This window comes from Phocoena phocoena, chromosome 11 (assembly GCF_963924675.1).
Source record: "Phocoena phocoena chromosome 11, mPhoPho1.1, whole genome shotgun sequence".
Lineage (NCBI taxonomy): Eukaryota > Metazoa > Chordata > Mammalia > Artiodactyla > Phocoenidae > Phocoena > Phocoena phocoena.
The window spans coordinates 69,854,879-69,870,619 of NC_089229.1; the positions used below are offsets into that span (position 1 = coordinate 69,854,879).

Sequence of the window (15,741 nt, forward strand, 5' to 3'; positions counted from 1 at the left end):
GAAAAAGTGTGAAATGAAGCTGAAACCACTATACAATATTTTGGCATTGTAGCACAGTCCTTTCTTAAGGGGATCTGCCCTCCCTTTCCTTCATGAGGTTCTGGGTCTGTGAATTGGCTCAGGGCTGGGGGGCTGTGAGAAATCAACATTTTTGGCAAGAATAAATACAAAGGTAATTATTTTAAAATCTTATTCTTAAGTAGGAGATTTCGGATTCAAAGTCCTTCATATTCTGCTCTCAACCTACCTTTTCCTACATTCGTCCCCTATTGTCTTCCCCAACCTGAACTTCTAATACTTTTCCTTCTCTCCCTGAAAAAGTCCTATTTCTCCAAGACCCAGGGGATCAAATGCCACTTCCTTTGTGAAGCATCAAAAACTAGGAGGACCTACAACGTTCCAAACTATGCTAGGAACTGGGGTCACAGAGACAATGTGGTTCCTGTCCTCCAGAGGTTACTATAAAGACAGAGGATTTTAATTCTGTAATTCTCTGAAACTCAGATTCCTAATTACACAACTATTGAGCACTACTGTACACTCAATCTTATCTCGCTTAACTGCTTTCTCAGATATGGAGACTCCCCAAGTCACCAAAGTTAATAGCTTCTCAAACTTCCTCCATCCCGCTGCTGAGTCAGGGGCAATCTTGCTGTAGAGAGTAATAAAAATCTACATTTAAGCAAAACACTCTAAGCCTGTTAAGAAAAGAAAAAAAAAAAAAAGACAATCTAATTATTTAAACCCAGTTGCTTTATTTTGCACTTTTAAAATTCACAAAAAGCTTCACAATATCTGCTCTTCCCCTGTTGATCATCAAGGCTTAATGGTAAGACAGTGAAACCTTTATCACAGGAATTGGGCATACTCAAAAACAATGGATCATTTACAAACAAATTTCTTTAATCAAGAACATTTTGCAACATACATACTCTGGCACTATCTGAATTCATCTATCTTAAAATAAGACTTTAAAAAGCTTTAAAAATAAAACAGATTTAACACTGACAAGCCTACCAGAATAATGCTGATGGCAAGCTATAAATAGCTTTAAATGTTGAATGTAATTTGGGGAAAGGGGAAAAGGAATTATCTGTTGAACCTGTATTTAAATGCATCTGTGAGTAAAACTTCTCTAGTTTAATGAATTTCAACAAAGTGAACAACTCCTTTGCCTCAAGGTAGTTGAGTCTCAAGTTTTATTTTTAAACTTGTGACATCTTGTCTTAAGGAAATGAATCCTGGAATTAGAATATTTAAGAAGAAAAACATTGGCGCAAGAGAGAAACAAGACTACTTTCTTAGTCTTTCTAACGTGGATAACAGATAAAACCACTGTTCACATTAGGGAAGAATAGCAAAGATGATACGCAGGGTTTAGTTCTGGCTTATGTACAATATCTAAATTCAAGGTGGTCTCATACAGGAAACTTAATAATTGTTGCCTTCAATTAGTTTTTTAATTTGTGGAATGGCATAATACATATTTTGAGGCATGCATTACAGGATCCACTACAATTATTTACACTGCTATTTTCACTTTTAATATAATTTTTATCTACTCTGGGGTAGCTCTCTGGATATAATCAATAGAGGCCACTAAAAACAATGCCAGAATTCAAGTGAGAAGAGAGTGGAAATGGAAAGAGGATGGGAGGATAATGAAATTGGGTAGCAATAACAAACATTTTTAAAGGTTTCCGAACACATGCCATGAAATTACATATTTTGGCTAAATGCCACTGGGCAGCTGGAAGTGATCAGGAAATGAGTGGAATATCCTAATTGTCCCAGTTAGATTCTTAACTAACCCGTGATTTGGATGGCTCACTCATGAAGGACCGTTTACACAGGCTGCTTGGTGAAGGGTAGTTGTGCTAGGCTTACAGCCTACTCTGCTTTGTTTCGTTCAAGAACACTTTTAGAGGGCTATGCACCCCTAAAAAGGGCAGCAGAACAAACAATCTGTTAGACTACAAACAGAGATTAACGAAGGCATAATCTGTAAATGGCTTAATTATGGATATGTCATCAATCACCTTCTTTCTTGAGATGGGGAATATGGGCCTATGGAAAAAATGAAACTCCACTACTCCCCCATGTTGTAAATTTTTCTCTTCTGGTTAGAAAGTTTTAAAGAAATCTCAACTTTAAAATAGGCCTCATCTTTCATCTTGAATTGCCCCATCTCTTAGTCTTATATATGATATTGTTTAAAACTCACACATCAGTGAGACTAGTCAGGAGTTTCAGGACCATTTTAATAGAAGACACTGAGTTTATTTACTTGCAAAACAGGATTTTATTATGGGGTGACTTTTAGAGATTTAAGTGCTCTGTTTTATCACAATGAGAATTATCTTCAAAGCAAATATTCTCTAAGATAACAAAGTATTCAGTTTACGTGGGTAATATACTTAAACATATTAAAAGTTACAAAGCCTAAGATAAGCAAGCAACAAGTCAATAAAATCACCTCAGGATTCTAACATCTTCACATGGTGTCACTGACTATGAAATGCAAAAAGACTATAAATGTTTAAGTGGAATGGTCTCTAACCTATACATTACACTAGTGTGACCAAACAAATGATCGCATAACTAAGGAAGACTACAGGACATGAGTAAGTGCAGAAAGCTGCTCTCCAGGACTGCATTTTCAAGAAAGCTTGAAAAATTAACTGACCCATCACTTTAGGAGGGAAAAAAAGGTAAGTATGGATTAGGAAGCTCTACATGTAAATAAAAAAAAAATTCTAATTAAAATATCTTAGACTATTTTAGATGTTTATTTGATATTGGAAATACGGTCACTATCATAAAGTATTTCTCTTCATCACAAAAATTCCATATATTAAGGATTTATACAATCCAGGGGGGGAAAAATCTAGAAACTTTTTTTTTGCCTGAGAAAGTAATCTAAAAAGGCTCTCCAAAATCTTGACTAGAGGTATCATACTCTGCAATAAAATGCTTGAGTTCTTCAACACACCGCTCACCTATTTCATGTAAATTCTGTCTCAATGCAAACTGTATAGACTTTTCTAATGAAGGATCTTTTTCAATCAGCATTTTCACAACCATCCCAAAAGTTTCACAGTCTTGTCGGTAAACCTAGAAAGATGAAATACATTGTGGTTAGCTAAGAATAATTAGCCAAACATTGAGCTGATTCAGCTGGCAGAACTATGGTGCTAAAAATCTAAAAGGGAGACACAATACTGCTGAACCTCTCTTAGCTATGAGTATACACTACTGCCAAAGGCCATTTAAACCTCTATCTCTGAGATTTGCTGACAAGTTGAATGAGTAGAAAAGCACTGATACACCACATCACTGACTATAGAAATCTGGCATGGCATTTTTCAAGCATAAGGCAGTCTACTAACAGGATATCAGACTAGAAACGAGAAGAACTGAAAACAAATGCCAGCTAGGTAAGGCATGTTGATGGCTTTATTCTTTACTTGTTTGGAAGAAGTAAGTTACCAAGCCCCGAACTTCAGATTATTTGTTTGAATCATGACCAGATGACAAATTTCAAATTGTTTAGTATACAAAAAACAACTATAAGAAGGCTGAAAGTATTTATTTGAAAAAAGCTTTTCAAGTTATAAATATTTAACCATAATTAAAATCACCAAGGCAGAGTTAAGATCAAAGAAGTATGTTATACACGTACATGTTCATGCATGCGTGTACACATATATGAATATATAGACACACACATGTATACATGTGTATATATGTATATATATTTTCCACCTCAATGTATACATTATACTGTTTTACTTCAATATGTATATATAATTTTTATCAATGGCAATTAGGTATTATTTCCTGTCCAAAAATTGCTAAATTTTCTCCAGACTAAATGTTATTTTTTCAGTTTACAGTCACAAAATGCATTTTAGATTTCTATGCTATTTTTCATACTCTGCAATTCATGTATTTAAAGAAATATTACAATTAAGTCTCCATGAAAATTAAGTGAAATACAAATTGTCTGATTTAAAAGAACTGTCACATTAATTTTAACTTTTCCAAATTTAACAAAAACAATCAACATAACATGTTTATTCTCTGAAAAAGGATTTTATTCATTTTTTAAAACCTTAGAAAGAAGTAATTTGAGACACTGCTTCGCTTACGATAGTTTTCATTCCTCAAATGACCACTGCTAGTTGTGGTGGTTGCTGCTAATATTTTTTAAATGTCTGCAAGATTGTTTTTATCCTTTAAAATAGCTATTTAAAGAAGAATATTTATTTTTGACTATCAGTACTAGGTTGCTAAATTATTCTAAATTCACTTCTTTGCTCTTGAAAACTATTCACAAGCCCCAAATTAAAAAGAATAAGTTTTTCAAATGACCTAGAAATTAAAATATATAAAACCCTCAGCTGCCTTCTCCATCTCAGCACTAACACACACACACACACACACACACACACACACACACACACACACACACACACACCCCTTTTTCTAAATAGTGATGAAATTTACTAATAGCCATTAAGTTTAATCCAACTATTTAAACCAAACATTTATTCCAGTTTATCTTAAGGTTTACATGACCCAGAATTGATATTACTAACTACTCTAATAAACCAACTTAGGAAACAGTATACCATTCACATGATATTACATAGGCTGTCAAGGCAATAGAGCACAGGAATTGGCCTAACACACACAGAGTACCTAACCTAATGAAGCCAATGCAGTCCCCATGGGGGAAGGTAAATTCCTTACCAAACCAGTCAAGCCACATAATAACAGCATTCTAACACCAACCACAGGCCTCAGAAGACCACTTTGTGGGTGGCCTAAATTTTATAGGCTTCTTTATAGCAGATGTAACTAGATGAGGATAAGGTTACACTGTGAATTAACCTGCAAATTCTTTAATGTAAATCTGCTGTTTTACCTAAACTGTAACTCTTTGTTTAGCATATTTACAGAACATAAATGTACTACAGATTTGCATATCAAAAGTAAAACCATATTAAAATGTGTTCACACATTTAAACTGCAAACTACTGTCACTCTGGAGACAAGATAATACAAGCATTTAAAGGTTCTGTTTTATTTTTTAATTGTAAATCCTTTTTGAAGTATTCACTGAAATAGACAAATTTTTGTACATTAGTTGACAAGAACAACTAGAACTGCCCAAAGCAATGTAATTCTCTACTACAGGGTAGATTTTCTAAAAAGACTGCTTAAAATGCAATGGTTGGGCATTAGACAGGAAATAATCAGTTTTTTGTTAAAGGAAGAACCTCACCCTCCAAACTTTTATAAATAAAATTCACAACAGTCAGAAACATATTTCCGAAATCTGTTCCACAGTAAACTCAATCCCAAACAGGAAGGGTGTAGTTATCTGTGGAAGAGTTTGTTTGCTTATGGTCCCAAGCTGGAAATGCATTAATAATCTTCAGATCTGATATCTACAGGCCACACAGGAAGATTTTTTGTTGTTGCATTTTCCCTTGATTGGACCTCATCAAAATGGGAAACATGTTAAAGTTTGGGTGGGGCTCACATACACTGCATAGAAACATAGTTAAGTTTGCCAGCATAATAAAAACACTATCCAAATGTGCTTTCACACAGTCCCTTATTATAGTAGTCTGTGTTAATAGTTGAATTCTCATAAAGTGCTTCTAGGAATAAAGGGATATGATAAAATAAACTACCAAGGCTTTTTACTATTAATTATGCTGTCTAGTGACTGAAAGAAGAATATCTGGCAAAACAAACTACATACTTATAATGACATAAAATTCCTCTAAAATGTATATATCATTGTAGACCTTACCTCTGTTCCCACAAAAAAAGAAAACAAAATAGGCAAAATGAGTTGTTAGAATTTTCATTTCAGACAAACCATCTTTAGCATATATATTACAGCTCCATAAGAGTAGTTCGGTGGAATGATAGAGATAACAGAGCCATTAGCCACAGGAAGCTACTTAAATTTAGGTAAATATGCATATACTTATCTTAATATTTAATTTATAATTTATATTAATATTAGGAGGTACATGGATAAACTGCAAAAGTCAGACATGCACACAGCCTTAAAAGACTGAGGAATCAAAAACAATGATTTTTCTCTATTGTTGATACCTCAACATTCCATATAATTTCCTTTATCTGAACTAATTTGGTTCAAATCCTATGTGTCCTATTTCAGGAGAGTCACATCCTAATGGGAAAGGTAAACACAGACAAGTAAAACACAGCACAAAGGAGATAACTAGATGTGGAAGGTGACAGGGAAGCTAGAAAGACTGAGTTCAAATCCTGACTCTACTACTGTGGTGGGCTGAATAATGTTCTCCACCCCCACCCCATTCCCAAGATGTCCATATCCTAATGCCTGGAACCTACGAATATGTTACCTTACACGGTACAAGAGACTTTGCAGATATGTTTATGTCAAGGATTTGAGAAAGGGAGATTATTCTGGATTATCCAGGTGAATAAAATATAATCACAAAAGTCCTTAAAAAGAAACGCAGAAAAAGATAGGAAATTGATCACAGAAATAGAGGTTGAGTGATGACCTTTAAAGATGGAGGAGGGAGCTACCAGCCAAAGAGTAAACGCAGCCTCCAGAAACTGAAAAAGGCCAGCAAAGAGATTCTCCCCTAGAGCCTCTGGAGTAAGTACGGCCCTTGCAGACACACTCTTGGACTTTACACATTCTTCTTAAGCTCATGTGGAACGTGCACCAAGATACACCACATTCCAGGCCATAAAACACGCCTTAGCAAATTTAAAAGAACAGAAATCATACAAAGTATACTCTCAGACCACAATGGAATTAAGTTAGAAATCAAAAGAAAGAGAGCTAGAAAAATACCAAGATACTTGGAGATTAAACAACATACTTCTAAATAACACCCAGATCAAAGAAGTCTCATCAGAAATTTTAAAATATTTTGAACTAAGTGAAAATACAACTTACCAAAATTTGTGAGATGCAGCAAAAGCAGTGCTTAGAGATAAGTTTATAGCATTAAATGAGTATGTTAGAAAAGAAGATAGGGCTTCCCTGGTGGCGCAGTGGTTGGGGGTCCGCCTGCCCATGCAGGGGGCGCGGGTTCGTGCCCCGGTCTGGGAGGGTCCCGCGTGCCACGGAGTGGCTGGTACCATGGGCCGTGGCCACTGGGCCTGCGCTCCATGGCGGGAGAGGCCCGCATACTGCCAAAAAAAAAAGAAAAGAAGATATAAAATAAACAATGTAATAAGCTAGGATTCTAGAAAAAAAAGAGCAAATTAAATGCAAAGTAAGTAGAAGAAAATAATAAAAATCTGAGAAATCAATGAAATTGAGAAAAGAAAATTAGAAAATCAATAAAACCAAAAGGTGGTTCTTTAAAAAGATGAATAAAATTGATAAACCTCCAGCCAGGCTAACCAAGACAAAAAGAGAGAAGACACAAATTATTAATATCAAAATTGAAATAGGGGTCACCACTACTGACCTCCCAGGCATTTATAATAAAGGAATATTATGACAACTCTATGTGCACTAATTTGATAAATTAGATGAAATGAACCAATTCCTTGAAAGATACAGTCTAGCAAAACTCAAACAAGGAAAAATAGATAATATAAATTGGCCTATATCTATGAAAGAAATTGAATTAACAATTAATAACATACCAAAACAGAAAGCACTAGGCCTAAGTGGTTTCATTGGTAAATTCTACCAAACATTTAAAGAAAAAATGATACCAATTCTTCACAATCACTTCTAGTAAACAGAAGCAGAGGGAACATTTCCTACTGTTCTATGAGGTCAGCATCACCTTATTACCAAAACCAGACAAAGACATTACAAGGAAGAAAAATTACACACCTGTATCTCTCATGAACACAGATGCCAAAAAATTCTGAAATCTAAAATACAATAAAAAGAATTATACATCACAATCAAGTGGTATTTACTGCAGGTATGCAAGGTTGGTTCAACATTTGAAAATCAGTTAATGCCATCCATCACATCAATGTGCTAGAAAAGAAAAATCACATGATCATATCAATAGACGCAGAAAAGCATTTGAAAAAAATCCAACACTCATTCACAACAAAAAGTCTCTGGCAAACTAGGAATAGAGGAGAACTTCCTCAACTTGATAAAAAATATCTACAATAACCCTACTGCTAAATCATGGTGAGAAAGTAGATGCTTTCCTCCCAAGACAGAAAACAAGACAAGTATATCGCCCTTTACAACTCCTATTCAACACCATACTGAACACAGATAATGCAGTAAGACAAGAAAAGGTATACCAATGATGAAGGGAGAAATAAAACTCTCTTTGTTTGCAGATGACATGACTGTAGAAAATCCCAAAACTGACCAAAAAACTAGTGGAACTAATAAGTGATTAGAGCAAGGTTGCAGGATACAAGGTTAATATACAAAAGTCAACTGCTTTCCTAGATAATAGAAATGAACAACTGTAATTTGAAATTAAAAACAAAACACAGCACCAAAAAAACTAAGTATAGTATAAATCTAACAAAATAGATACAAGATCTATATAAGAAAAACTATAAAATACTGATGAAATAAATCAAAGAAGATATAAATACCAGCATACCTCATTTTACTGCACTTTGCTTTATTGCACTTTACAGTGCCCGCAGTGTTTTTTTACAAATTGAAGACTTGTGGCAACCTTGCATCAAGCAAGCCTACTGGCACCATTTTCCAACAGCATTTGTTCACTTTGTGTTTCTGTGTCACATTTTGGTAATTCATGCCATACCTCAAATGCTTCACCAGCAAAAAGATTATGGCTCACTGAAGGCTAGCATTTTTTAGCAATAAAGTATTTTTTTAATAAGGTATGTATATTGTTTTTTTAGACATATTGCTATTACACCCTTAACAGACTATAGTATAGTATAAACATAACTTTTATATGCATCGGGAAACCAAAAAATTCATGTGACTTGCTTTATTGTGATATTTTCTTTATTAAGGTGGCCTGAAACTGAACCTGCAGTATCTCCTAGGTATGTCTGTAAATGGAGATATAGTCCATGTCCATGGATAAGAAAATTCAGTATTGTTAAGAAATCAGTTCTTCCCAACTTGATCTATAGATTCAACACAGTCACAACAAAGATTCCAGCAAGTAATGTTGTAGATATTGACAAACTGATTCTAAAGTTTATACGGAAAGGTAAAAGACCCCAGAAGAGTCGACATAATACTGAAGAAAAAGAACAAAGTCAGAGAATTGACACTCAACTTACTATAAAGCCACAGTTATCAAGACTGTATGGTATTTTCAAAAGAACAAAGAGATCAGTTGTACAGAAATAAATAGCCCAGAAATACATTCATACAGTTGAACAGTCAACTGATTTTTGACAAAGGAGCAAAGGCAATTCAATGAAGAAAGAATAGTCTTCAATAGATGGTGCTGGAAGAACTGATCATCCATGTGCAAAATCTAGACAGAGATGAACTCAGAATGGATCATAGACCTAAATGTAAAATACAAAACTATAATACTTTTAGAAGATAACGGAGGAAAAAATCTAGGTGACAACACCAAAAGCATGTCCCAAGGGAAAAAAAAAATTGGATTTCATTAAAATTAAAAACATCTCCTCTGGGAAAGACAATGTTAAGAGAACAAACAGACAAGCTACACACTAGGAGAAAAATCTTTGCAAAGTATATATCCGACAAAGCACTAGTATCCAAAATATACAAAGAATTCTTAAAACTCAAAAACAAGCTCAGTTTAATAAATGGGCAAAAGATCTGAACAGACACCTCACCAATGAAAACATTTAGATAGCAAATAAGCAAATGAAAACATGTTCAACATCATATGTCATTAAGGGTATTGAGTATTAAAACAGTAATGAAATGAGATACCACTACACACCTATTAGAATTGTTAAAATCCAAAACAATGACAACCCCAATTTCTGGTGAGAATGCAAGCAATAGGAACTCTCATTCGCTGCTGGTGGGAATGCAAAATGATACAGGCCACTTTGGCAGACTACTGAGAAGAATCACACAAATGAAAAAAAGAGGGGAAACATTAGGTACCCTCTGTACCTTAGTTTCAGTATCTACAGACCTAACTACGCTGTTGTAAGGACTGAGATAATAAACAGCACTCAGTATAGTGCCTGCTCTGTAGGAAGCATTTAATATATGTTAAAGATAGTGATGCTGATGACAGAAAGAGGAAAAACACTCTTCTGACTTTGCCTAGAGAAGGGAGTATTAGAAAATGATATTGTATCTTCTTTTTAATGTTTAACATCTAATTATATTTCTAACATCAAAGACTACAGTTAAAATTTTATCATTAGTGCTTTTATTTTGGTTTTAGTTTTATCTCAAGTCCTTTGCTTTCTGCTGACAGTAATCACATGCACATTGAAAAAAAAAAATCAATGTGAAGACCACATTTCCCATCTCAAGAGCTGATTAAAACATGAGGAGTTCTCACTAAGAAAACATGGAGGAGGAAAAGGAAATAGCATCTTGGGGAAACTCAATTGGCTTGGCATAGTTAAAGCATGTTAACCTCAAAGTAGGTCATGAAGAGCTTTCTTTCAAGGAGTTGAGATCTTTCAAGATCTCAACTTATACATTAACAATTAGCAAATGAGTAAAAAGCTACAAGCAGGAAGTGGATCCTTTTGATGTATCAGGGAGATAATGGTTAGGAATGAATGAAATGGGTTCCTGAGAACCAGAACTATGAATGCCACATGATGTGTTAAAGAAAGAGGCTTAATTCAGAGTAATTAAGAAGCAATATGGATATGATAATATCAAAAAAACAAACAACCCAATCCAAAAATGTGCAGAAGACCTAAACAGACATTTGTCCAAAGAAGATACACAGATTGCCAACAAACACATGAAAGGATGCTCAACATCACTAGAGAAATGCAAATCAAAACTACAATCAGGTATCACCTCACACCAGTCAGAATGGCCATCATCAAAATATCTACAAAAAATAAATGCTGGAGAGGGTGTGGAGAAAAGGGAACCCTCTTGCACTGGTGGTGGGAATGTAAATTGATACAGCCACTATGGAGAACAGTATGGACATTCCTTCAAAAACTAAAAATAGAACTACCATATGACCCAGCAGTCCCACTACTAGGCATATACCCTGAGAAAACCATAATTCAAAAAGAGTCATGTACCACAATGTTAGTGCATCACTATTTACAATAGCCAGGACATGGAAGCAACCTAAGTGTCCATCGACAGACGAATGGATAAAGAAGATGTGGCACATATATACAATGGAATATTACTCAGCCATAAAAAGAAATGAAATTGAGTTATTTGTAGTGAGGTGGATGGGCCTAGAGTCTATCATACAGAGTGAAGTAAGTCAGAAAGAGAAAAACAATTACCATATGCTAACACATATATATGGAATATATATTTAAAAAAAAAAAGGTTCTGAAGAACCTAGGGGCAGGACAGGAATAAAGACGCAGACGTAGAGAATGGACTTGAGGGCACGAGGAGGGGGAAGGGTAAGCTGGGACGAAGTGAGAGAGTGGCATGGACATATATACACTACCAAATGTAAAATAAATAGCTAGTGGGAAGCAGTCACATAGCACAGGGAGATCAGCTCAGTGCTTTGTGACCACCTAGAGAGGTGGGATAGGGAGGGTGGGAGAGAGGTGCAAGAGGAAGGAGATATGAGGATATATGTATATGTATAGCCGATTCACTTTGTTATAAAGCAGAAACTAACACACCATTGTAAAGCAATTATACTCCAATAAAGAGGTGTAAAGCAATTATACTCCAATAAAGGGCTTCCCTGGTGGCGCAGTGGTTGAGAGTCCGCCTGCCGATGCAGGGGACACGGGTTTGTGCCCTGATCTGGGAAGATCCCACATGCCGCGGAGCAGCTGGGCCCGTGAGCCATGGCCGCTGAGCTTGTGCATCCGGAGGCTGTGCTCCGCAACGGGAGAGGCCACAAGAGTGAGAGGCCTTCGTACCGCAAAAAAAAAAAAAAAGAGGTTAAAAAAAAAAAGAATAATGGGTGGAAGGTTTTAATTTATTTCAAGGGGGAGGGTATTGGGAATGAGAGATAAGGTCAGTACCTAATATGTAATTGAGGCACCTATCAAAGGGAAGTTGAGTACTGAGTCTAGACTTTAAGAGAAAGAAATAGAGGAGGGAGGGAGGGGGAGAGAGAGATCATTTTCAGCACCAGTGCCAGCTGAGGCCATGGGAGTTCCTTGAAGAACGGGATAAGTTCTTTCCAGCTCCAGTATCTGATAAAGTAGATATTCAGTAAATGCTGAATGAATAGCTAAAGTCAGTTGAGAGAATGTGTAGCATAAGAACAAAAGACAGCCCAAAGTAGACATCTAAAAACGTCAATACCAACCCTAAAAGTGACAATAAGGAAGACTAAGAACCAGGAGAGAATGAAGGAGAAAGTTTGTAAAATAAGGACACAGTCAATCAAATGCCAGAGAAAGGTTTAAGAAGCTGACAAACAAAACATGTTCATCGGATGTGGAAATTAGGGAGTAGGTGGTTAACTGCAGAAGCAGTTTACTGGGCTGGTGGAGCTTATGGAGCTATGCTGCCCAATCCAGTAGCCACTAGCCATATGTGACTACTTAACTTTAAATCTTAATTAATTAAATCAAAAATTCAGTTCCTCAGTTGCACGTCAGTGGCTTCCATATTGGGTAGTGCAAATACAAAACGTTTCCATCGTCAGAGAAAATTCTATTAAGCAGTGTTGTTATAGAAAATTGAGCAGTGAAAAAAGGGTGAAGTGACAAGTGTTGACCTGGTAAATTAATTAATATATATTTGCAACTATTTTACCATTAAAGTAGAAATAAAAGCTTTTACCACTTTTAAATAAGCACTGTGAAATATTAGTACCTGTGAAATATTCTATAATCTTTTGGTGAAATTCATATAAAAATGTAAGTTAAAAAAAGTAACTCCAATTGAGGCTTAATATACAAGGGAACATTCATAATGTCTAATGTGTTGATGAAGCTGGGAAAAAAGTGACAACATACTGATGTTAAATACTGGAGCAAACTTAAACCTTTTAATTTGGGTCTGTGGTAATGCAGAAGGTATCAAAACTATTGTCATCTATGTTGCTCCTTGTGCTATATTAACAGAAAAAGATATCTTTGAAACATCCTCCTCAAAGCTGCACTGGCTCTTAAAAACACAGCTCCTGAAAAGAACACTGATGGTTGCTAAGAAATGCATTATGAATACATGGATTAGATCTCAACCGCCTACATTCAATATGTGGGTACAACTACTACAGCCACACAAAAACGTAAGTCCAAAATTAATGATAAAGTAGTTAAATGCTGAAAAACCTTAGCAATTAATGTTTGTAGAATTCTCATTCATAAATACAGATCAGTTTATAAACTTACACAATTCAATCAAAGATTAATATTTAAATGGTTTTCGTTTTATCCTTTCCAGCTTATTGGTTCTTCCAATCTTAATATACTCAACAGACAAAAATAAAAGAAATAATTCCAAAGAGTCTACAAAATTTTTCGCTGATGCCAAAACCAGGGACCACTGAGATTAAATACAGGAACAAGACAAATCTCAAATTAACACTGAGCAAAAAAAGTTGCAAAGGAAATTAGAGATACCATTTATGCATGTGTTAAAAAGTTTATTTCATTTAGGTATACATACATATAAACTAAAAATACATAAGAATGACAACCCTGAGAAGGGAGGGAGCCAGCAGGGATCTGCGAGGGGCTTTATCTACATCTGTAATATTTTATTTATTTAAAAAGAGGGGGGGGGAAGCCACAAATATTAAACTCTAGTTAATGACATACATGAAGTATTTAGGTGTGAAGTGTACTGAGATGGGCAACATATGTTGACATGCACATAAAAGTAAGATGAATTAATGGATGAACAGAAGCATGGATAGATATGTCAAAGCAAATAAAACAAAATATTAATTAGAGAATCTAGGTGATCAGTATATGGGTTTGCACTGTATAATTCCTTATGCTTGGAATTTTTATAATAAAATACTAAAGGGAAAGAGAGATCTAAAGCAAAATAAGGCCTAATGATGGGTATATGGGTCTGGGCATCTCAGCTTACAAATGAAGATGGATCTCTGTTTTGCTTGGACTCTGGGTACTGAACTTTGCATCTAATCAAAGTGGGTTGAGAATTACAGATATTAATGAATCTGTAAATGCAGATATAAATTTGAATCACAGATAGCTGTGCCTGTCAACTAGAACTCACCTACTATGTGCAAGGCACTGGATTTAGTCAGTAATAGAGCAGACCCTGCCCAAGGAAATTAGATTCTAATAAAAAAGAGTAATATGTTTAAGATAACCATAAGGCAAGGTAAAATACAGAAATACCTCAGAGATATTGCGAGTTCAGTTCCAGACCATCAAAATAAAGCAAATATCACATCCCATTAATTTTTTTGGCTTGCCAGTGCATATAAAAGTTATGTCAGATAACCTATGGACTAGGAGAAAACATTTGCAAACGATGCAACCAACAAGTGGTTAATTTCCAAAATACACAAACTGCTCATACAACTCAGTATCAAAAATCCCAATCAAAAAATGGGCAGAAGAGCTAAACAGACATTTCCCCAAAGAAAACGCACAGGCCAACAGGCACATGAAAAGATGCTCAATATTGCTAATTATTAGAGAAATGCAAATCAAAACTACAATGAAGTATCACCTCACACCAGTCAGAATGGCCATCATTAAAAAGTCTGCAAATAATACATGCTGAAGAGTATGCGGAGAAAACGGAACCCTCTTTCACTGTTGCTGAGAATGTAAACTGGTATAGCCACAATGGAAAACAGTGTAGAGGTTCCTTAAAAAACTAAAATTAGAGCTACCATATGATCCAGCAATCCCATTCCTGGGGATATATCTGGAAAAGATGAAAACTCTAATTTGAAAAGATACATGCACCCCAATGTTCACAGCATCCCTATTTACAACAGCCAAGACATGGAAGCAACCTAAGTGTCCATCCAACAGATGAATGGATAAAGAAGATGTGGTATATATCTACAATGGAATACTACTAAGCCATAAAAAATACTGAAATATTGCCATTTGCAGCAACATGGATGGACCTAGAGATTATCCTACTGAGTGAAGTAAGTCAGACAGAGAAATACAGATATTATGTCACTTATATGTGGAATCTAAAAAATAATACAGACAAATTTATTTACAAAACAGAAACAGACTCACAGACATAGAAAGGGAAAGGGGGTGTGTGTGAGGGGATTAACAGATACACACCACCATATATAAAATAGATAAAACAATAAGGATTTACTATCTAGCATAGGGAACTACATTCAATATCTGGTAATAATCTATAATGGAAAAGAATCTGAAAAAAAAATATATATATAACTGAATCACTTTGCTGTATATCTGAAACTAATACAATATTGTAAATCAACTACACTTCAAAAAACGAGTAATTTTGGGACTTCCCTGGTGGCGCAGTGGTTAAGAATCCACCTGCCAATGCAGGGGTCACCGGTTCGATCCCTGGTCAGGGAAGATCCCACATGTCTAGGAGCAACTTCTGACCCTTGCTCTAGAGCCTGCGAGCCACAACTACTGAAGCCCACGTGCCTAGAGCCTCTGCTCCACAACAAGAGA

At 35.4% G+C, this 15,741-nt stretch overlaps 1 protein-coding gene across 4 annotated transcripts in view; it reads right to left on the reverse strand.

Moving 5' to 3' along the window:
• Positions 1 to 2,282: 2,282 nt before the first annotated feature.
• The window catches only part of PPHLN1 (periphilin 1), a 141,345-nt gene continuing 127,886 nt past the window's right edge, over positions 2,283 to 15,741 (reverse strand). For 2 of the 4 annotated variants that reach the window (XM_065886606.1, XM_065886603.1), the window contains one exon: positions 2,283 to 3,114. In XM_065886606.1, the coding sequence (XP_065742678.1) occupies positions 2,920 to 3,114 (195 nt within the window). In that variant the 3' untranslated portion in view covers positions 2,283 to 2,919. The remainder of the gene's footprint in view (positions 3,115 to 15,741) is intronic. The other 2 variants (XM_065886604.1, XM_065886605.1) reach the window with 1 other exon arrangement.